We start from the raw sequence: 23,689 nt of genomic DNA on the forward strand, positions 1-23,689 counted from the left end.
TCCTGAGGATATTATCTTATTTAATCCTCATGGCAACTGATATTTTCCCCAATTTACAGATGAGGAACTGAGGCTCAGATAGTTTGGGGAACTTCCCGGAAGTCACACACTCTGGCCCCTCTGCCTGAGGCGGAGGGGCCTCAGCGTGTTGTGATTTACTTCTCTTTTCTAACCACCAATCAAACTTAGAAGTTTCTATCTCTGGTGCCATCTCGAGGGGCCTATGAAAACCACTGACTGTGGCAGTGGTCTCAGGCCCACACTTGCTGGGTTGTGCTGGGCCCTGCGCTGTCTTAGGGAAGGCCTAGAAAACAGTATGGGGTAGAGCCGGTATTCAAACCTAAGCATTCCCGGCTCCAAAGCCCACTTGCTCGGCCACTGAATTATGCTAGTTCTCCAGCTAGAATCAGAGCTGGGTGAGGATCCCACCTGTAGTAATTATGAGTTGTATGGCCTTGGGCCCCCAAGTTCCTTAACCTCTCTTAAGCCTGTTTTATCATCTATGCCATGGGGATAACAATGGTGCTTACCTTCAGGGTGGTTGCTAAGGATAAATCAAAATTCCTATCTGGCAAATAGGAGCCTCTATTTTCCACACCTGTTAAATCCCTTGCCCTTCAGCTCCTAGGTTAAGGAGAGATTCTCACATTTTCTCACCCTTCAGATCCACGGGTGGTAGGGCAAGAGACAGAAAAGGTTTGGGTCAAGGCTAAATACTTGGACCTCATCCCAGAGTGACTCTCCAGGGCAGGGGCGGGGTTCAGGAATCTACACCTTAGACCCCCGAGAAATTCAGATGCCTGCAGTCCTCCTGCCTGGCTTTGAATGACTATGCGTAGTGCTTGAAATCTGACAGACCAGTGCCTTTGTGAGCGTCTGAGCCCTTCCTGCACTGGCCTCCAGCTGTGTCTGTGCCTCCTCCCTTTCCCCATTGCCCAATCTGTCTTTATCTCCCCCTTCCATTCTAAGCCCCTCCCCTTACTCTAGCCTTACTTCCTAGCTTCCTCTCCACCTCTCCGTGCACCCTCCCCTGAGCTCAGTCTGCATTCCTACCCACCGGCCGTTTCTCTACCAGTCTCTTCGCAGGCATTGCCCTTTCCTGTGTCCACCCGGAAGGCTCAGATAAAAGTTGCTTCCGCCAGGATAACCTTCAAGGCCTCTTCCCTGGCACCATGGCACTTTGCACGTACCTTTATTATTGCTCAAATAACAGGGTAATGGGAGATTTTTTTTTCCGGCCTCAGATTACCTGGTGGACTCGTGGCCCACGAATGGTGGAAATGTGCGCCAGAGTAAGATGGAGAGAGGAGGACAAGCCCGTAGACTTTGCAGAGGGGCCGAGAGGCCTGAGAAGTAAGAGAAGACCAGGAGACAGGGGCTCCTGAAAAGATAGATAAGAGATTACCATGCGGGGTTCCCACAGCTTTTGCAGACAGCGGCTGCGCAAAAATTCATTGGAAGAACTGAGGAATGTTGCTGGCTCCATCTGGGGGAGGGCATGCTTGTATCAAGACACTGATGCTCTTGATGTGCTATAATTATAACCAGAAACACTATCCTTTTGCCCAGGAAACTGGATTTCCCAGTAAATTCCTTACTTTCCAAGTTGTTTAACGCTAAGATAATGCTTTGCTTCTGTGTCCTTATTTATTTATCTTTAACGTTTATTTACTTTGGAGAGGGAGAGCACAAGCGAGGGAGGGGCAGAGAGAGAGAGAGAGAGAGAGAGAGAGAGAGAGAGAATCCCAAGCAGGCTCTGCACGGTCAGCGCAGAGCCCAATGCAGGGCTGGAACTCACAACTGTGAGATTGTGACCTGAGCCGAAGTCAGACACTTAACCGACCGAGCCACCCAGGCGTCCCTCCGTGTCCTTATTTCTAACTTTCTGTTCAACTGTTAACCATACTAAATGTACTCAGATTCATCTAGTCTAAAATCGAGGAGAGGTGGTTCTCGCTCCTAGAGACAGAATTATTGAAGAGGCAGCCCGCACACACTCAGGTGCCACATCTCCAACAGCTGGTTTTATAAATGGAAACAGGCACTGGGACCCCTTCTTCTCCCCTTCCCAGAAAGGCTGATGGAGAGCCTGGCCCAGATCAGTGGAGCTTTCTTCCAAGAACTGTCCCGTTCCCAGACCAGCCCTGTAGACACCCCCAAAGTCCCCCTGGACCTGCAGGTAGCAGTACCTCTCCACCCCAGTACTCACCCCACACTCAGGCCCTAAGATCCCACTTGACCTGAGCCTGCAGGTATGAAGTGTCCAAAGCACAAGACATCTGTCCCCACCCCCACCAACACACACTCTTGACCTTTTGTTCTGGGTCCATGTGAAAGAGAAATGTCAACTCTACCAAGTAAAGGAAACAAACAACTTCCTGGCTAGATGAGAATAACCAGAACCTTAAGCTTCATGCCTGGGGGCTGACGGGTACCTAAAGGTGCTCCCTTGGTGATAGGGGTGATCAAAACCTGTATGCTTGTCCTGAGAACCACCAGGCGGGAAGCACCAACTGCACTGATGCCCTCAGGGAGGCAAAACTAGGGTAGACGTTATTGGTCCGATTTTACAAGTGGGAACCTTCCGGGCAGGAGGCCAACAGACAGCCTCGGTAGACAGCACGGTAGATAGTGCTGTGCCCAGGCAAGGTCGTGAACCCAGAAGGCGGCCGGGATCTAGTGAGACGCAGACACTGCTGGGGGCGGGCAGTAGGACACGTTCCGCCCGACACTGGTGGGCTAGCCTGGTGGCCTCGCCTCTTCGTGCGCATCTCGGGTCGCAGAGTCCCCAGCCTCCCAGATCACTCACCTGCTCTGGAGCTGGGAACTTGGGCTTTCCTGAGCGCTGGCCCCGCCCCGAGGCTCCGCCGGCCCTGCGCTGGGCTCCGCGGTCCGGGGGCGGGGCCGGACGCCGAACCAACGTGATGGCGTCAGGCGCCGCGAGCGCCGTTTCCTGTTGTCCCTGGCCCGGAGGCCGCAGCGCCTGGTCGGAGGCTTAGGGGCTGCAGTGGCCAGGAGTGCCCCGCGCCCCCTCCCCGCTCCCTCTGGTGAGTTAGGGGTCAGAGGGCGAGGAGGGTGAGAAGGGGACGGCGGGGCCGAGACGAGAACGGGCGATGGGTCACCAGCCCTGTCCGTGATCGCAAACCCTTGGTTGCTTTGAAACTGTCCTGCTTCAGAGCCTTTTCCCTGCCCGGCCTGAGCCCCGCACCCTACCCCACTCGGACCCGAGCCTTCAGCCCAAACAGCCAGTGCTGACCCGTCCCCTTCCTCTTCTCCACCCGTGACCCGAGCCCAGCCCTTACCCTCACCCCTTCACCACTGGTCTTGCGTAAGTGCAGCCACACTCGACCCCACGGTAGCCCACTTCCAACCCCTAGGACAGCCACTTCCCTCCGCCTCCCTCTAACGCATCTCCTTCTCACCCCTCAACCCCTTTGGCAATCCCAGTGCTCCACGCAAACCTCCTCGAGCCCCCCCTCCCCCTCCCCGTCTTTCTGGCTTACCCCTTTTCAGGCTCAGCTTTCTTATCCCAGCCCCCCTGCTCAGCCCCCCAAGGTCTGCTCAGCCAAAACACCCACCTCCCCCCACTCATTTAATACCTACCACTACAGTAGATGCCCTATTGCGCTTACCCCCCTCTTCTTGATAACTCTGATCTCAGCCCTATCTCAAGTCTTGTATGTATCTTCTTGCCCTCACCCACTCAACCCCTAACTTCCAAGCCCACCGCATACTTTCTTTCCATCCCCAGCCAGCCTGAGGACACTTCATTCCTGAGTCTTTGCTAAACCACCCCCCAACTCTTGCTGCCCTAGTTCCCACCACCCCTACCCAATCTTGTTAGATTGACGTCTTCCTATCCCCATTTCAACTCTTCATCCCAGCTCTGTGCCCACTCTTCCCTTGATGTGGTCCCCATTTGATCTGAGAACCTAGTGCAGTCCCCTGCCAACCCCACCTGCTTTCTCAGAGCCAGGCACTTGCCGAACACCTCAATTGAGGCAGGGCCTCAGATGGTAAGTAAGTGTGGAGGAGTAGAGATCCTTCTCCCGTGGGTCAAGTGCTTTTCCTGGATGTCAGGCCCCCTGTACCTGTCCTTAAGGATTGTATTCCTGGCATCCATATTACATTACTCGCGTTGGCTGCTGGAATGATAGGTATCATCCAAATACCTGGAAGGTGAGGGAGCTACTCATTCAGCTGGGGCAGTGGAAGCTTATCACTTCCTTTTGGGTGACGATCTGGAGAAACTCAAGCGGTTCCACTGTGTGGGGTTGGCTGTGGTCACAGAATCATGTCCATGTGCATTGCCCTGCCGCTCAGAAAGGACCCTCACCCAGTGCTCCTCCTGGCCAGAACTGGTTGTAGATTAGTCCCGCTACCGAATGTGCCAGAGGTGACGTTACATGTTGTGAAGAGTAGAGATGAGTGGATCCTGGGGACGCCGAGGCCTCCGTGGAGGCTGTTGAATTGCTTCCTCTTTTTGCAGGTGCTGGATCATTGAGTTTTGACCATTTTGATTACCCATGAACACAGAGAGTCAAGTTATCTCAGAGTAGCTAGACATTCTTGAGGCACCCAGGCTCCATGGTTAACATTTATAATCTCCTGGGATTTGGGGGTGCACATCCCCTCTAAGTTCTGGTGACCAAACTCCAAAGGATTGGCCACTTGACAGCCATTGTAAAGGACCCCAAAGAAGACCCCTTGTGTTTGCTTGCATTTATAGTCTCACGCCTTTGAGAATCGGATGTCCTTTTACCTTCAATATCCCCTTCCGTTAAGGTGTGATCTCTGAAGGGTTTCAGCCTGTTGGCAGCTTGGTGTAATGGAAGGAGTTCTGCAGTGACCCCACCACTGAGAAGTTGTATACCTCAACTTCTTACAGTCTGAAACGGTCTGAGCCTTTTTATTTTACTCATCTGTTCATTCAGCAAGTATTTTGTGAGCACCACTGTGTGCCGTGCACTGTTTGAAGCATTAGAAAGACAATGGTGAATGAGTCAGGCAAAGGTCCTGCTTTCATTCACTCAGAGTTTGGTCCTTGCCAGAATCTTAAGGGATCTGGGACAAGAATATGGGAGAGATGGGTGTTGTTGGATGGAAGGAGGGAGGGAGGAAAGAAAGATACCCAGTGTTCCTAGACCTCACATTTCTGGCCTCACCCACTAGCCTTTGGACTGGGAATCACGAGCTAGAAGTTGCTTGCCCTCCAGCTGATATTCAGTTGCTTTGTCGCCCTACCCACTCCCCCCCCCCCCCACACCCATCCCACCCCCCACAGGGCTCTTGTCTAGAAATCCAACTTTCTTCAGGTAGAAGGAGGTGCTGTTTACTCAGCACTCACATGTCTGAAGTATCAGCTGTCTTTCTGAATCAGAAGATAACTTTGTCATTTGTTTCCAGCTGAAAACCCTGACTCATCACCTGGTACAGCAGCTGGAGGGCTTAAACACCGGCCTGTTGTCGTGCATAGCCAGGTGCAGGATCGGAGTCAGGCCGTAGAGACGAGGCTGTCGCGGATGGCGGGGAAGTCTCTAAGAAGAAGAGGTTGCTGTTTACTGATGAACGGAGTGTTTCGAAAGTGGTGAAGCCAGGTTATCCATTTCTTCTTCTAATGTAAGTCTCATCTGAGTCCTTCTCCTCTTTTCGTTCTTCCTTAGTCTCTGGAGGAAGTGAAATTGGATGTTTATAGAAGGCCAGGCAGTATCACGAAGAGAATCAACCCCAACGATTCCTTCCTGTGTGTTGGAACATTTGAGGAGGGACAGCTCGGAAACCTGGCTGCCATGGAAAGGACCTGTGGTCAGCTAGTTGGGGCCACAGATCTGATGGGCAAGATTGTTTCTTGTCAGTGTTAGGCCTTCTTTGATAAGGTGGAGCTTCTGAAGAGTCTGTGAATAATAAGTTTGCCTGAAACTCTTTGAACCAAGGACCTGGGACAGTATGAACTGACGAAAGGCACAGAGCTTGGAATGAGAAAATTCTGTCCCTCACCTGAGGCATGTTTCTACTGAGCCTCAGTTTTCTCTTCTGTGAATGAGGGATACTCATCCTTCTCTCACAGGATTGTTTTAAGAATTAAATGAGGATAGAGAATGAGATCCTGTGCCAGAGTGAACCAATACAGAGGGGCAGAGGTAGACGAAGGGTGACTTAAGAGTTTCCTAAAGGCACACGGCACTCACCTTTTCTGCTCCACTGTATCAGGGATGTTTGAACTCTCTACTTGCTCTCTTTCTTCTGGGTCTCCTGAAGACCCACCCCTCTTTCGTTTGCTTCTTGGTGTCAGTGAAGACAGCTCTGAAGATAGAAAGTGAAACCAGTCCCATAGCATGGTAGATGGGGGTCTGGCTCACCCAAGGAGCCTGCTGGAGTGCTGACCTAGCAGTCAGGAGACCCAGAGCCCAGAGATCTCACATCGTAGATGGTCGTGGTCCTGCCTCTGAGCCATTTCCTGCCTTCCTGAGGCGTTCTAGAACCGACAGGCCTATGTAGGGAGCTTTGGCTTCCTGCAAGGAAAGATGTGCCCGGAACTTTGGCCTGACCCCCACGTCTCAGTTCTGTTTTGTGAATTGTCAAGTGGCAATTCTTCTAGGTTTCTCTGCACTGTTGTCCTTTTGTGACGTTCCCGACACTGTTTTAGGTCACAGTTGTCTCTTGTCTGGCCCTGCTCTGACCTCAGTGTCAGTTTACTTTGTTTTTTCAGCAGACCCTGACTTGGCCAGAGCACCCACTTAATGATAAGCCTCCCTCCCTCCAGTGAATATTATATTCAGTGAATTAGTTGATGAGGCCTCAATGGTCTTCCTCTTCAGATTGCTGAGGCCCAAGCCTTGAGGCCGGCTGAGGGAAGGGCAGTTTTAGGGCTTGAGGCTCTGTCTAGAAGGGCAGGCCCCCGGAATTGCCAGAGGGGATTGGATGCCAGGGTCTCAAAGCCAGCGAGCCTGAACGTGGCCTGCAGGGCTGCGTAGGGTAGCCTTGAAGAAACCCAGCCTCTAGGATCAGGCACGGTTTCAGGACCGACTCTATAGTATGTCCCCTTCTCCCGGTGCCCTGGTGGCCAGAGCATGGAGCTGGTCTCCAGCGAAGGGTCCTGAGGATTCCCAGTGGGTAGGAGCTGGGAAAGTGGTGGAGGGAGAGACAGTCTGATGGGCTGTGGCCAGGGGCTAGTGTTCCTCCTGTCAGTCTGTTGTGCGCTGACCAGAGCTGGTTTCGTGGGGGCCGTCCTCCACACACCTATCTGCCTTTGCATGTCCTTACTTAGGAAGGTCGGCGCTGGGTCCTGTTCACCCTCTGCCGGATCCAGAGGCCAGGGCTTGAATCAGAGCGTCTTTCATCATTTAGGGCCACCCTGCCGTTCTCCATGCCTCACTGTTCGCCTGTAAACCTTTCCTGCCAGACTCAACCCTGATGCTCCCTTGCATCCCGCCACCTGGGCCCCCAGCTGGAGAGCCCTCCTCCCAAGACTTCCCTGCCCCCTCCCCAGCCACCCCTTAGCCCTAGCTCACACCCGCCTCTTCCAGAAGGGTGGATGTCATCCTGGCCGAAGGTGGTAGAGCCCGCCACTGATCAGCCCTGGGATCTTGGGAAGTTCCCTGACCTGGGTCAGCTTTGATTTATCTGGATAATAAAAGAGCTCGCCTAGGGTGGTTACAAGGAATGAATGAAGCAATGTGTGTAAACAGTACAAAATCCATTCATCATGCCTCCATTTGATAACTTCTTTGGGCCATAGGTTTTTGAGAACAGAGACAGCGATGACCTATTTTTTGGTGTCCCTCCATGCTCGGCAGCGTGGTCACTAGAGATCTGTTTAGATGGGAATGTGCCTGCCCAATCCTGGTCCGTCCAAGTGGCTGGGGCGGTCCAGGCGAGCCAACAGCCACCCCCCGAGGCTCAGGTTGAGCCCCCCCCCCCCCCCACCTAAGCCACCCCCGGGGGGGTGGGGGGGAAGCCAGTGCCCTGAGGGATTTACCTGTGTACTGACTTCAGGTAGTTGAGCGGACTCATTCAGACAGTGGCCTTTGCCTATAAGGCTTGGCCACATCCAACCGGGGTAATAGATACCATTTATCCTTAGTACCGTCAGGCACTGTGCTGGGCGTTTTCCACATTCATAACCTCCGTTTGAGACGTCTGCCGTGGTGCCCCACCTAGCATGCCTAAGTGGTTAGTGGCAAATTGAGATTCGAACCCGTGTTGTTTCCCTTTAGGCGTGTCCCTGTGCTGCTCCAGCTGGACCCTCGTGCCTGGAGGGGAAGCAGCTATGTAGCAAGAGGCCCTCCCTTTGGAAACTTCCTTCAGTTGTGCTTGTCCCTGCCGAGCTGGCAGACATCGGGCTGGCACAGGAGTCAGAGGCTCCGAATGTGAATTGTGAGCCCCTGCTTCCTGGTCCACGTGGGCTCTTGGCACCTCCAGCGGCAGCATCCCCCTCGCACCCTTAGTTCTGTATCCAAATCGGCCCCTCATTCCCTGCTTTTTTGTGCCAGCGTTTGGTGTGGCATACAGAGGCCTCTCCATGCCCTGATTAGGGTGGACCCACCCACGGCACATAGGATTCCCCACCTCCTGAGATTCGAGCCCTCAGATTTCTTCTCTTCCCTTGTTTCCTTCCTTAAAATCCACTCTTGGCTTTTACTTTTGAATTCAGAGGCCTTTGCATTGCAGTTTGAGGAAGATGGGCTGACCCGCTGCCTGCTGGGGGGAGGGGGAGAATTGGCTGGGGGTGGTGAGCTGGAACCTGCTCATCTGGCCGCGCCGTCTGTCTCTGCAGGTGTCATGTGATTCTCCGAGGGAGCTGCAGTGTGAGCGGAAATGCTCTCGGTGGTGGAGAATGGACTGGACCCCCGGGCTGCCATCCCGGTAGGCAGTCGGAGAGGCTCAAGGGTGGGGAAGGGGGCACGGGACAGCCATGTCATTGGTCTTCCTCACTTTGAAATGAATGAGTACTGTCTGGAAAGCGAGGCTTCGGGCTGAGAAAGAGTTATAGCAGAAGCAGGCTCTGAGGAGACCCTGCCCTTTCTAGAACATCTTATTGGTGATAGAATGGGAATTGATAAAAAACAACGGATTTTAATAGGGGCTGCCTGAAGACCAAGGATTTCTCAAAGGAAGTCATACATATGGGGCGCCTGGGTGGCTCACACGGTTAAGCGTCATGATCGTAAGCGGCTCATGGTCTTGCAGTTTGTGAGGTCAAGCCCTGCATTGGGCTCTCTGCTGTCAGAGCAGAGCCTGCTTTGGATCCTCGGTCCGCTCTGTCTCTGCCCCCTCCCCCACAGGCACATACATGTATGCACATTCTCTCTCCCTCTCTCTCTCTCTCTCTCTCTCTCTCTCTCTCTCTCTCTCTCTCAAAAATAAGTAAACATTAAAAGAAGGGGCAGCTGGGTGGCTCAGTCGGTTGAGCATCCGACTTCGGCTCAGGTCATGATCTCACGGCTCATGGGCTGGAGGCCCGCATCGGGCTCTGTGCTGCCAGCTCAGTGCCTGGAGGCTGCTTCATATTCTGGGTCTCCCTCTCTCTCTCTGCCCTCTCCCTCCCATGCTGTCTCTCTCTGTCTCTCAAAAATAAATAAACATTAAAAAAAAGAAAAGAGGGCATTAGGGTGGCCTGGGTGCCTCAGACGGTTGAGCGTCCATTTGGCTCAGGTCATGATCTCACGATTTGGGAGTTTGCTGCTGTCACTCCCTAGCCCACTTTGAATCCTCTGTCCTCCTCTCTCTTTGCCTCTCTCTCTCTCTCTCTCTCTCTCTCTCCAGTCAAATAAGCAAACAATAAAAGAAGTATATGACCCATAAGTCATATGAAAAGATGTCTAACATCAAAAGACTGCATACTGTATGACTTCATTTACACAAAATGTCCAGAATTGGCAAATCCATAAAGACAGAAAGTAGATTAGTAGTTGCTAGGGGTTGAGGGAGAGGGGACTAGAGAGGAGTGACTGCTCATGGGCACAGTGTTCCTTTTTGAGACAATGAAAATGTCCTAAAATTAGGTAGTGGCTGTAGTTTCACTATTCTGTGAACATACCAAAAATCACTGAACTGTATAGTTTAAATGAGTGAATTTTAGGCAATGTAAATTGTGTCTCATTAAAGCTGTTATAAAGAAAAAAAAAAAAAAAAAAAACAGGGGCTCCTGGGTGGCTCAGTTGATGGAGCGTCCGACTTCGGCTCAGGTCATGATCTCACGGTCCGTGAGTTCGAGCCCCGCGTCGGGCCCTGTGCTGACCGCTCAGAGCCTGGAGCCTGTTTCAGATTCTGTGTCTCCCTCTCTCTCTGACCCTCCCCCGTTCATGCTCTGTCTCTCTCTGTCTCAAAAATACATAAACATTAAAAAAAAAAATTTTTTTTTTTAAAAAAAAAAGAACATTCGACTTTTCAAAGAACATTAACATGAACTGTTTGGGCTAAGATAAAAATAAAACAGTAAAATATTTATCCATAATCCTATCAGCTAACAGTTCAAACCAGGTTTTCTGTATTCCCTCCCAATCCTTTTCCAAAACACATAGGTAATTTTGACATGCTTATACTATGACAGAACTGTCTTTATCTTTCCAAAGGATTTTACATATATGTATTTTATAATTGATTTATGTAACAGACCTTAACGGAATACTTACATGTGTCAGGAACCAAGCCAAGTGTTGAGGATGCAAGAATGAAAAAAAAAAAGCAAGTCCTGCCCTCAGAGTAATCCCCCCGCCCCCCAACTCCTGTGCTGTAGGTCAGGAAGTATTCGTTCCGTTTAACAGATGAGGAAATTAAGCTCAGTGAGGTTAAGTGAAATGTCTGTAGTGACCCAGCTGTTGACCAACAGAGCTGAGACTAACATCTGCCTCTGACTGCCAGGTCAAGGATCTTTCCTTTTTTCTTTCTTTCTTTTTAAAGTTTATTTATTTATTTTAGGGGCGCCTGGGTGGCTCAGTCAGTTAAGCGTCCTATTTCAGCTCAGGTCATGATCTCACGGCTCGTGGGTTTGAGCCCTGCATCAGGCTCTGTGCTGACAGCTCAGAGCCTGGAGCCTGCTTCGGATTCTGTGTCTTCCTCTCTCTCTGCCCCTCCCCCCTCCTCATACTTTGTCTCTCTCTCTCTCTCTCTCTCTCTCAAAAATAAACATTAAAAAGATATTTTTAAATAAATAACGTTTATTTTATTTATTTTGAAAGGGAGAGTGAGCATGAGCAGAGGAGGGGCAGAGAGAGGGAGAGAGAGAGAGAGAGAGAGAGAGAGAGAGAGAGAGAGAGAGAGAATCTCAAGCAGGCTCCACACTGTCAGCACAGAGCCAGATACGGAGCTCAAACTCAAAAACCGTGAGATCATGACCTGAGCTGAAATCAAGAGTCAGATGCTTAACTGACTGAGCCGCCCAGGTGCCCCTAGGATCTTTTTTTTTTTTTTGAATTTTTTTTTTTTCAACGTTTTTTATTTATTTTTGGGACAGAGAGAGACAGAGCATGAACGGGGGAGGGGCAGAGAGAGAGGGAGACACAGAATCGGAAACAGGCTCCAGGCTCCGAGGCATCAGCCCAGAGCCCGACGCGGGGCTCGAACTCACAGACCGCGAGATCGTGACCTGGCTGAAGTCGGATGCTTAACCGACTGCGCCACCCAGGCGCCCCCCTACGATCTTTCTTAATGTGGACCATGCTCCTGTTTTCTTGGTGTTTTTATGGTTCTAAAGTGGCACTTGTTGCCTCTTCATGGAATCGTAGACCCCTAAACAAGGTGGAAAGCTTCACCCCTGCCCTAGATGGATCACCCAGGCTCCCACACCTGTAACTATGATGGAGCCGGTATTTAAACACAAGATTTCTATGGCTATCAAATCACTGAAGTTCGGTTTAAAAAGCAAAACAAAAGAAAAATATACAAATATCTTTGCAAAAAAATAACTATCTCTGGGTGGTATAAGTACGTAATTTTCCTTTTCTCCTCTATGCTTTGTCTCTGTTTTCTTTCTTTTTTTAAAATTTTTTCCAACGTTTATTTATTTTTGAGAGAAAGAGAGAGCGTGCGTGCGTGTGCAAGTGGGGGAGGGGCAGAGAGAGAGGGAGGCACAGAATCCAAAGCAGGCTCCAGGCTCTGAGCTGGCAGCACAGAGCCCGACGTGGGGCTCGAACCCATGAACCGTGAGATCACGACCTGAGCCGAAGTCGGACGCTCAACCGACTGAGCCACCCAGGCGCCCATCTTTGTTTTCTATGATTAGCTTGTGCTAGTTTTGCTGTATACACACCCACAGGTAGACGTGAGCACGTGTGTGGGTGTGCGTGTATTTGGTGATAAGCACTTACCTTCCAGGGGTCACCGCAGGATCTTCTAAAGGCCTGTGTTATGTCTGACACCGACTAGGTCATCAAGAAGAAGCTAGTGGGATCTGTGAAGGCGTTGCAGAAGCAGTACGTGTCCTCGGACACAGTGGTCACTAGCGAAGACGGAGATGCCAACACCATGTGCAGTGCCCTGGAGGCCGTATTTATCCACGGCCTGCATGCCAAGCACATCCGAGCCGAGGCCGGAGGGAAAAGGAAGAAGAGCGCCCACCAGAAGCCTCTGCCTCAGCCTGTCTTCTGGCCCCTCCTGAAAGCTGTCACCCACAAGTGAGATCAGCAGGGGAGGCTTTGCTTTGGGGAGGAGCTTCAGTGTGGGTGACCCTGGGCTCTCCCTCTACAGCTATATGGGAAAGCAGCAGAGATGCTCTGTGTTCTAGAATGGAGATGGGTGAGATAGGGGTTATTGTTAGACCAAGCCTCAAGAGCCCCTCAGCGCACAGGCAATGGCCTGGGGCTGCTCAGGCCCCTGGCTGGTCGCCTTTAGCAGGAGCCGCCTTTTTGCCACACCGTGGCAAAGTTAGGTAGTTGGAACAGAGAATGTGTGGCCTGCAAAGCCTAAAATCTTTACTAAGTGGCCCTTAACAGAAGAGGTTTGCTGACCCTGCCTTGGAATGTTTGAACATCTCTATGCTAAGTATTATATCCTAACAGGCTATGGCATTTTTTAAAGACGTGGAATCCAGATCATCTGAATATCCACCCTGGGACGTTTGCCTCTGCGGCCCTGGCCCTAACTGCCTGGGCTTTGGAGCAAGCAGCTGCTGGCACGTTGCCTCTAAGGGCTATTAAATGCCACCTTCAGCCTGAAGGTGCCTTGTCAGTCTGTATCTTCCTTTTCATGCTGACTGCCACCGCCCTATCTCAGGTTCTTACCTCACTCCTAGGTGGCAGTGGCTTTCTGATTGTCCCCCTTATCTCATTGTGTCTGTCCTTAGGTCAGGCAGCTGGTCAACATTTATTGAGCTTAAGCTAACCCGAGCTCATTCCCTGAGCCCTGTGGAGCACGCACTCCTATGGGCGAGACGTGCTCAGGGCACTGTGATGGTCAGAGGAAGGGCATTTACATCAGACCAAGGGTTCGGGAACTGAGTTGGGTACATGATCTTATCCCGAGCAGCCCACCCAGAAGTCTGCGCGACTGCGGTCAAGTCATTTCCCGGTGTAAAAACTCTCAGGCTCCCCAGTGCTAGCCTGGAGTTCCATTCACTTCGTTGGGGCCCCGGAATCTGTATCCTGACCAGGTTCCCAGGTGATTCTGACGCACAGCCAGGTGTGGGGACCCTTGCCCCACCTTGCCTCACCGGTTGGATGCTCAAGACCCTGCATCACCTGACTTTGCAACCCAATCAGCCACTCCTCCTCCTCCCCGTGCTGTAACGGGAGTGCTCACCACTCCTGTTACACAGCTGCTGCTTCCCTACCCTTGGTGCCTTTTCTCTGTCAGTCCTTGGTGCCTGAGGTTCCCCTTCCATCTTTGCGGCTTGAAATCGCTCAAGGCCCAGCTCAATGCCTTGCCTGTGCCTAATCCCTATGCCTAATCCCGCAATGCCTTGCCTAAGGCATTGTCCTTACTGCAACCTGGAAGTGATTGCCTTCCCCCCACCCCAGCTCTACTGACAACAGGGTTCACTTCCGTGTGCCCTTGAAAGGTAGTAACCTGGACTGAGGGCAGGACCATGTCTGTATCCTGTATCTTCACAGCTCCAAAGACCTGGCACTTAGGGGCTCATCACATGTATGCCGGATGAGCAGGTGATGTCAAGGGCGCCTGGGGAGTTGAAACTAAAATGGCAATTATCCTGCATGACAGTAACCTTGAAAAAGTGGGGAGTTGTAGCTAAATATTTCTCAATTCCCTGTAGAACACTGCTATCTGAGATATTTTCCCAAGCCTGTATATACTTGCAGTCGTTATTACTGGCTCCTGCTCACCAGTGGATAAAATGATCCTCTGTGATCTGAACTCACTTCTTGAAACAAGCCTGTCCTCTCCACCCCCAGGCACATCGTCTCGGAATTGGAGCACCTGATCTTTGTCAGCACGGACGTGGGCCGCTGCCGGGCCTGGCTGAGGCTGGCCCTCAATGACGGCCTGATGGAGTGCTACCTGAAGCTGCTCCTCCAGGAGCCCGCCCGCCTGTGCGAGTACTATCAGCCCACAGCCCTGCTTCGAGACGCCGAGGAGGGCGAGTTCCTCCTCAGCTTCCTGCAGGGACTGACGTCCTTATCCTTCGAGCCCTCCTACAAGTCCGCCATCTTAAACGAGTGGACGCTCACCCCGCTGGCTCTCTCTGGGCTTTGCCCGCTCTCTGAGCTCGACCCCCTCACCACCTCTGGGACAGAACTACAGCGGAAAGAGTCTCTGGATTCAATTTCCCATTCCTCAGGCTCGGAGGACATCGAAGTCCAGCACTCAGGCCATAAGATCCGACGGAACCGGAAGCTCACGGCCTCCTCCCTCAGCCTGGACACCGCCGGTTCATCCCAGCTGTCTTGCAGCCTAAACTCTGATAGCTGCCTACTCCAAGAGAATGGCTCCAAGAGTCCAGACCGTTCCGAGGAGCCCATGTCCTACGACTCCGACCTGGGGACAGCAAATGCCGATGATTCAGACCCGTCTCTGCAAGAGTGAGTGTCCTTCCCCCACTCCTCTCCTCCCCCTGCCTTCCTTCCTTCTCCTCTTCCTCTTTCTCTCCCTCCCTATAGCATGTGATTGCCTGTCACTGAGCATTGACCTCTCTAAGGGCATAAAGGAAAAGGGGATCGTGGCTCTTCCTCAGGGACTGGAGTTGCCGGGACTTGTAACTGGAGGCAACATGGGGCAGCGAGGAGAATGGATTCAGGGAGGGCTCAGAGCTGAATCAGGCTCCAGCTCTGCCCCTGGCTGATCTTCGACAAGTTACCTAATTTCTCTGAGGCTTCGTGTAAAATATTATTGCCTCTAGGGCGGAAACCAACGGTTCGGAGTTAGATATACAACTTCCAAAAGACGCAGTGAAGCCCAGCGCGTCTGGGTGCTCCGCTGCGACCTCCCAGAAGGCCTCTGAAGGACACAGACCCTGAATGAGGCCTGGAGGAGGTGGTGCACAAAAGGGGCCAAGCGAGTGAGTGGAGGAAGAGCACAGGGAGCAATGAACTTGACTAGAGAAGGGACGCTGGGCAGAGCTGTCTCTTTAAAAGAACTTTTTTCTATTTGAGTATTGCTGACACACGGTGTTATATTAGTCTCAGGTGTACAAGGTAGTGAGTCACCATCTCTCTATGTTGTACCATGCTCACCCCAGCAGAGCCTTCTTCGTTCAGGCCCTTTTTAAACACTCATTTTTTAATAGATTTATTTTTATGGTAAGAAAAAAAAGTCTACCTACAGTGAAACGTCTTCTCCACCTTTGTAACCATAATTATTAATTCCTTACATCTTTCTTTTTCTTTTCTTTAAAGTTTATTTATTTATTTTTGAGAGAGAGAATGAGCAGGGGAGGGGCAGTGAGAAAGGGGGACAGAGGATCTGAAGCAGATTCTGTGCTGACAGCAGAGAGCCCAACGTGGGGCTCGAACTCACGAACCGTGAGATCATGAGCTAGGCTGAAGTCAGACATTTAACTGACCGAGCCACCCAGGCACCCCCTTTACATGTCTTTTTCTGATGTTTCTAAATGCATCTAACAGATATGAATAGATCTGTTAATAACTGTTAATATCTGTTAATAGATCTGTAATAGACTTTTTAAATGTCTTTTATATTTCTTATCTCTGCCCCATCCCCACAAAGCTATTATAAATATACTGTTTGATACCTTGTCTTAGAAGAGATCAGAATTTTTGTTTTGGAGCTTCATATCAGTTTCTTAATTTTTTTTCCCCCCATGGCATGTGTTTCCATTGTATGAATGTACCTTAGTTTATTTGACCAGCCCTGTATTTCCTGGACACTGGAGTTCACTCTTTCTATAAATAACCGTGTGTATGTGATCTTTTAATTCTATGCAACTATCTCTGTTCAGTAAAGTCCCAGAAACAGAATTGCTGAGGCAAAGGATAAATGAATCTACAATTTTCATAGATAATCGCCTGTTTACACTCTGTCAGGAATGTACCTGTGCCCCCTCGGCCTTGTAGGCAGAAGGTATTATTGGGGCCCCTGGGTGGCGCAGTCGGTTAAGCGTCCGACTTCAGCCAGGTCACGATCTCACGGTCTGTGAGTTCGAGCCCCGCGTCAGGCTCTGGGCTGATGGCTCGGAGCCTGGAGCCTGTTTCCGATTCTGTGTCTCCCTCTCTCTCTGCCCCTCTCCCGTTCATGCTCTGTCTCTCTCTGTCCCAAAAATAAATAAAAAACGTTGAAAAAAAAATTAAAAAAAAAAAAAAAAAAAAAAAAAAAAAAAGAAGGTATTATCAAACTTTTGGATATTTGCTCATCTAATAGGTAGAACATGATAAACTTTTTTTTCAAGTTTATTTACTTGTTTTGAGAGAGAGAGAGAGAGACAGCAAGCGAGCATGAGTGGGGGAAGGGCAGAGAGAGAGGCGGGGGGAGAGAGAGAGAATCCCAAGCAGGCCCCTCGCTGTCAGTGCAGAGCGTGATGCAGAGCTTGATCCCAGGAACTGTGAGATCATGACCCAAGCCAAAATCAAGAGTCGGGCTGGTACGGAGTGAGCTTAGAAGACATCTGTGAGGAAACAAGGCCATTAGGGCAGCCATCTTGCCCAAGCAGCAGCCTGTGGGTGGAGGAACCTAGGCCTTTGCTCTCAGGAACATACACCTGCTTTCAGGGGAAAGATACGCATGCACACACCCACCACACACACACACATGCACACGGTGACAGAAATAGCCCCATTCTGTGTTTTCATGGCATTGATAGTTTTTTTTTTCCAATGTTTATTTATTTTTGAGAGAGAGAGAGAGAGACAGAGTGTGAGCGGCAGAGGGGGAGAGAGAGAGGGAGACACAGAACCCAAAGCAGGCTCCAGGCTCCAAGCTGTCAGCACAGAGCCCGATGCTGGGCCTGAACCCATGAACCACGAGATCATGACCTGAGCCGAAGTTGGATGCTTAACCGACTGAGCCAGCCCAGGTGCCCCATCCAGTTCTTCACCAAGCTTCCCACCACCTTAGATTTAATATCCATTGATGATTCTTGCCCAAACTAATCTATGATGGCTGCAGAGTGATGATTTTCCAACCTCATGACCACCTCCACGTTTATCACTCACCATCTTATTGTCAGGAAGAGCTCCAACCCCATCCCCGTTATGTATCTGTTTGTCTATTTATTACTATTAAGGACTCAGGGATTCCTATCTCTTTCACTAGATTATAATCTGTCCCTATCCTTATTTTTTTCAAAAACGCTCTAGGCCCAAGGTGGGGTGCTAACTCATGACCCTGAAACCAAGAGTCGCTCGCTCCACCAACTGAGCCGGCCAAGCTCCCCTGTCACTATCTTTATTTGTGTTGATGGCCAAACTGTCCCAGACTACCTTAGAAACCATTCTGTATTAATTCTGTAGCTACGATACCAAAAGCGTAAGCAACAAAAGATAGAGAAAACAGTCTTCATCATCATTGAATTCTTTTGTTTCTAAGAATACCATCAAGAAAGTGAAAGGCAACCCACAGAATGCGAGAAAATATTTGCAAGCCATGTATCTGATAAAGAATTTTTTATTTTTTATTTTTTTTAATTTATTGTTTTTAATTTTATTTTTTATTTGTTAAGAGTTACATGCAAATTAGTTAGCATCTAGTGCAACAATGATTTCAGGAGTAGATTCCTTAGTGCCCCTTACCCATTTAGCCCATCCCCCCTCCCACACCCCCTCCAGTAACCCTCTGTTTGCTCTCTATATTTATGAGTCTCTTCTGTTTTGTCCCCCTCCCTGTTTTTATATTATTTTTGTTTCCCTTCCCTTATGTTCATCTGTTTTGTCTCTTAAAGTCCTCATATGAGTGAAGTCATATGATGTTTGTCTTTCTCTGACTAATTTCACTTAGCATAATACCCTCCAGTTCCATCCACATAGTTGCAAATGGCAAGATTTCATTCTTTTTGATTGCCGAGTAACACTTCATTGTATATATATACCACACCTTCTTTATCCATTCATCCATCGATGGGCATTTGGGCTCTTTTCATACTTCAGCTATTGTTGATAGTGCTGCTATAAACATGGGGGTGCATGTGTCCCTTCAAAACAGCACACCTGTATCCCGTGGATAAATGCCTAGTAGTGCAATTGCTGGGTTGTAGGGTAGTTCTATTTTTAGTTTTTTGAGGAACCCCCATCCTGTTTTCCAGAGTGGCTGCACCAGCTTGCATTCCCATCTGATAAAGAATTTTTACAACTCAATAAAGAAGGACAAATAACCCAACTAGAAAATGGGCAAAAGATCTGAATACTGAATTTCCCCAAAGATATGCAAATGGCCAAAGAGCACATAGAAAGATGCTCAGCGTCATTAGCCACCAGGAAAATGCAGATCCAAACCATCATGTGTACGACTTGGCACCCATTAGGAGAGCTTTGATCAGAAAGACAGTTAATAGCAAGTGTTAGTGGGGGGGGGTGCTGGTGGGCTCCATTGGTATAGAGCATGGTGACTCTCAACATCAGGGTCATGGGCAGAACCTACTTAAAAAAAAAGAGTAAATTGAATTAAAAAAACAAACAAGCGTTGGGGCACCTGGGTGACTCAGTCAGTTGAGCCTCTTGATATCAGCTCAGGTCATGATCTCACAGTCTGTGGGCTCAAGCCCCGCATTGGGCTCTGCGTTGACAGTGAGGAGCCTGCTTGGGATTCTCCCTCTCTCCCTCTCTCTCTGCCCCTCCCTAGCTTTTGTGCACCCTCTCTCTCTCTCTCTCTCTCTCTCTCAAAATAACTAAATAAACTTTATAATTTTTTTTTTTTAAAGTAACCAGTGTTGGTAAGGATGTGGAAAAGCCGATGGCAATGTAAAATGGTACAGCCACTTTGAAGTCAGGCAGTTGCTCCAAAGTTGAAACTTGAAGTTACTCTATGGCTCAGCAGTTCCATTCCTTGGCGTATATGCCCGAAGGAATGAAAACATTTGTCCACACAAACACTTGTGCGTGAATGTTCACAGCACCGTCATTCATAATAGCCCCAAAGTAGCCCAAAAGTCTATAAAACGATCAATAGAGAGACAAAAGAAGGATTCATCACAAGGAATGAGATCCCAGTGGCTGCCACAACATGAATAAATCTTGAAAACATCGTTAAGCGAAAGAAGCCGGGCTCAAAGGCCACCTATGGTGTGACTATTTGTGTGCAGTGTCCAGGTTAGGTAAATCTAGAGAAATGGAAAGTAGGCTTGTGGTGGGCAGGGGTTGGAGGAGGGGTGGATTAGTGACAGCTAATGGGTATGGGGTTTCCTGTTGGGTTGATGAAAATGTTTTAAAATTGACCGCGATCATAGTCGCACGGCTCTGCAAACACACTATTGAGCTGCACGCTTTAAATTAAGTGATTGTGCGGTATGTGAATTATGTACTGTGAATTTTATCTCAATAAAGCTGTTACCAAGAAAGTGTTCCAGATTTGGCCAGCGGGTGCCCCTCTGAGCTGGCTCTCATGTCCATTTGACGTGCCCCAATCCATATTTTGAGCACTTTCTTACTTTCTAGCACAAGATAATTCAGACTTATTTTATACTCTTTCCTAACTCCAGCCTAGGAATCAACCTTTGTCCCAGAAGTCTTGCTTCCTATTTTGGGGGGGAATGCAAAACCAAGATTTAGGCATTTATCATTTCGTTTAATCATCATGACAACCCTAGTAAGTGGGTACTGGCATATCTTCCTTTTACAAATGAGGCCCGGAGAGGTAAAGTATATTGCCCAAGGTCACACTGCAGCCCAACCTTTGAAAGCAGGCGATGTGAATCCAGAGTCCCCGCCCCTTGCACCTCCCCCTACACACACACACACACACACACAGAGTGTGAAAGTGAAGTTTATTTCTTCAACAAGGTCACTTTTACTTGAGTGACCCCAGTTTTGAGTGGAAACAAAGGTGTAGAGCTTATAAGACAGCCTCTCAGGAATTGCACATGGCAGGGTATACCCTTGGGAAAAGTCACATATCATGCGTCTGGGAGCGTGGGGTTGAGGGCAGACCAACACCCAGTGGCCTGGCCCTTCCTACGAGAGCACATGTTCAAACCCACACACGCAAGTACCAGTAAAGTCCAGTGCTCATCAGTCTCCTTTGCCAGCCTCACTCCCCACCCCTGTACCCAAATGCTGCCCATAGCCAGGTGTCCTTTACAAGAGTGAGAATGGCTAAAACAGGAGAAAACCTATAGATGAAAGGAGATCAGCCTCGGTTTTTCACTGTTGACGCTGGGCAGTGGCTACATGGAGATTCATGATATTATTCTCTCTTATTTTGTAAATGTTTGAAAGTTTCTGTAGTAAAAGAAAGTATAAAATGGTGAGAGGAAAGAGAAATAGCCAGGCGGGGAGCCGTGAGTGAGCCGGGACATTTGGCTGCTGTCTCCAGATTCCTCAGGTGCTCAGAGGAGACCAGCAGCACGTCTGGGAGATCCTCGGGACCACAGGCCCTCAGCTGCACCTTCTCCCCTCCGAAGATGATGAGGATGCTACTCATGTCCTTGGTCAGCTGCCTCGTTGCCATAAATGAGGCCAAGCTCATCAGTCGCTGTGACTTGGCCAGAGTGCTGCACAAGGAGGATCTGGATAGGTGTGAGGGCTACTCCCTGAGTGACTGTGAGTGCTGCTTTCTCACACTCCCGCCCCCCCATTCCTCTTCTGCTCCTGGTCACCTCCTATGTGGCCATCTTTCCATCATTCATCTTTCGAAGCCAAGTTCAAAAAGCAGCCCTCCCCGAGAAGCCCCTCCCAACATTCTATATTCCTTCCACTGAATATTATTAACTGAGCACTTACTATGTACCGGGAACTATTTTAGGGGCTGGGGACAGAGACATCAACAAAGCCCCTTCCTTCACAGTGTTCGCATTCTAGGGGGAGAGGCGAGTCCCAAACAAACACACAAACATATGAAGCACTTCCTGGTGGTGATAAATGTTATGCAGCAGAATAAAGCCAGGGGAGTGAGAGGTAACCTTGTCCTTGAAGGGGAAGTCAAGGAATACCTCTCTGAGGAGGTGACATTGAGCAGCACTGAATGAGGCAAAGGACCGGGTCACCCAAATGTCTGGGGAAGAGCATTCCAGGCAGAGGGAGCAGGCAGTGCAAAGGCTTCGTCCTCCTCCCTGGTGGGGCTAGCTTCCTTTTGCCCAGATTTTGCACACACCTGTCTTGTGCCGTCCTTCTCGTTTTATCTTGTCTTGTGGTCCTTTAAGGGGTGCGTCTTCGTTCTTGCTGAAGGCACCAGCTGCCTTTGCCCCAGCTGAATGTCCCTCACTGGGCTTTGCACGGGTCATGGCACACAGTAGGCGATCATCAAGTGCAGGAGATGCGGATGGACAGCGGGATGATGAGCGGTTGTACTGAGGGGCAGGTGGATGGACCGAAGGGCGAGGAGAGAAGCTAATGGGTGTTTCCGGCCAGCTCGCCCCGTCTAGCCTCTTAGGCCTTGTTCCTTTCTTCTGCTTCCCCGTCTCCCTTTCTCCTCCGTGTCCTTTGTCCCTCAGTTCAGAGCCCTCTAAAAACCTTCTTCTCCCTGTTCTAAGGGCTGTGCCTGGCTTTTGTGGAGAGCAACTTCAACCTATCAAAGGTAAATGAAAATGCAGACGGCAGCTTCGACTATGGCGTCTTCCAGATCAACAGCCACTATTGGTGCAATGATCACAAGAGTCACTCGGAAAACATTTGCCACGAGGACTGCAAAGGTCTGGCCGGGGTCTCAGGGTGGGAGAGGGGAGAGGATGAGTGGGGTCTACTCACAGGACTTCTCGTCCCACTCCAAGCCTGGGAATGCACCCAGGAGTGCCTTTGCTGAGCAGAGGATTTCACTAGTGGCTACGATGCCCCTCCGGTTAGGAGATTCTCCGGGGTGCAGGCTCCAGAAAGGCTCTGCACACCCAGTAACAGAGGACAGCAGCGGCCAACATTTAGCGAGAGTGTGTTGTATGCTGAGCACTTCACATGCCAGCTTCTCATGCGGTGGAAACTATTATGATCCCCGCTTTACAGACGAGCAAACTGAGGCTCATAGAACCAGTGCTGAATGCCAGACTGGTGGCCCTGAAGGCTCAGCTCTAACCATCAAGTCCTGACTTTGGTCAATGGCCTGATTGATTCGAGGCCAAGGGCAAACTCCCCACCTCAGAGCCACTCGTGGAGGCTCCACAGGTCCATGACTTTGCCCCTTACTCCCTCTTTCGTACTCTGATCAACATCCCTGCACTCTTCACCTGAAGAGCCTCTCTCATTAGGCAAGGTTTACCTCGGCCTCTGTGCTGCCTGTTTTGACATTTCCTTTCCCTAGAAACCCTCAAACGTGGCGCGAACCAGCATGTACCCTAGCTAGGATGTGTGGTAGTAAACATACATTTACTCCTGCCCCTCCTGCCCCCACCCCTAGCCACCCTTGACCTCTAGCAGCCATTGTAGGGATATCTCCATGGGCCTCTGGGAGGGAGCCCTTGCCTAATCTGGAAGGACTCAGCCCCCGGGGGGCGGGGAGAGCCGGTGTGTGCCTCAGTCTCTGGGACTGTCCTCTGTGTTCTCACAGGTATTCTCTGTCTCCCCTTCAGAACTGCTGAGCCCCGATCTTCTCTCAACCATCAACTGTGTGAAAAAGATTGTGTCTGGAGCAGGGGGAATGAAGAACTGGTGAGGAGGTCACTGTGGGACTAAGTCAGCAGGCAGAGCCCCAAGAAGGATGTAGTGACAGGAGGGGACAGGAGGCAAGGACTCCACCCCTTCTAACCATCTAGAAAAATGTGGGAGAGCGGCGGGCTTGGAACTGGGACTTACAAGACTTGGGATCTGGGTCTTTCTCTGATGTTGTATTAAAACTGTTTTGGACACAGTAGCAAAGGAACTTGAGTTAGCTGAGGGAGATGGCTTCGGAGGGGACAAGGTGTCTCACCGAGCTTACCCAAGGGGTCTCTTCTCTGGAAGAGAACGGAGGCGGAGCTGGGAACTGTCAGTGTGGCTTTCCTGACAAGTTTCTGCCTCCTCGTGCATTTCCTTCACTACTTTCTTTGTAGAGCAGTATATTCTGCTCCCCATTCCAGAGGACAGACTGTGGCTGCCCCCAAGTTAACGGGCTAATGTTCTGAGCAGTCACGGAGACTGGCTAGTCTCAGCCCCAGAGTCCAAGGGGCTGGGATAGAGAATCTGATTGACTCGAGCCCCTTGTCTGGCTCTGTGCTGACAGGATGGAG

The 23,689-nt window shown here is 50.2% G+C and overlaps 2 protein-coding genes across 6 annotated transcripts in view; one reads left to right on the plus strand and one right to left on the minus strand.

Annotated features, from left to right (window-relative positions):
• The window catches only part of LOC144615267 (leucine-rich repeat-containing protein 37A2-like), a 344,316-nt gene that overhangs the window by 150,934 nt on the left and 169,693 nt on the right, over window positions 1–23,689 (minus strand). The window lies entirely within an intron of this gene.
• LOC144615342 (pleckstrin homology domain-containing family M member 1-like) lies at window positions 2,911–23,641 on the plus strand. Of its 5 annotated transcripts, none has more exons than XM_081794698.1 (8): window positions 2,912–3,047; window positions 5,407–5,619; window positions 8,777–8,865; window positions 12,367–12,614; window positions 14,349–14,975; window positions 20,872–21,098; window positions 22,028–22,186; window positions 23,032–23,641. In XM_081794698.1, the coding sequence occupies exons 3-8, from the start codon at window positions 8,818–8,820 to the stop codon at window positions 23,154–23,156; spliced, it is 1,434 nt and encodes a 477-aa protein (XP_081650824.1). In that variant the 5' UTR covers window positions 2,912–3,047; window positions 5,407–5,619; window positions 8,777–8,817; the 3' UTR covers window positions 23,157–23,641. The 5 variants fall into 5 exon arrangements, with proteins under 5 accessions (XP_078298389.1, XP_081650824.1, XP_078298390.1 ...); XM_078442264.2 differs by having other exon boundaries at window positions 2,914–3,047; window positions 23,054–23,639; XM_081794699.1 differs by lacking the exon at window positions 2,912–3,047 and adding an exon at window positions 3,343–4,016.

The sequence above is a fragment of the Panthera onca genome, assembly GCF_046562875.1.
Source record: "Panthera onca isolate mPanOnc1 chromosome E1 unlocalized genomic scaffold, mPanOnc1 haplotype 2 h2.Chr16_ul_1, whole genome shotgun sequence".
In the NCBI taxonomy this organism is placed as follows: domain Eukaryota; kingdom Metazoa; phylum Chordata; class Mammalia; order Carnivora; family Felidae; genus Panthera; species Panthera onca.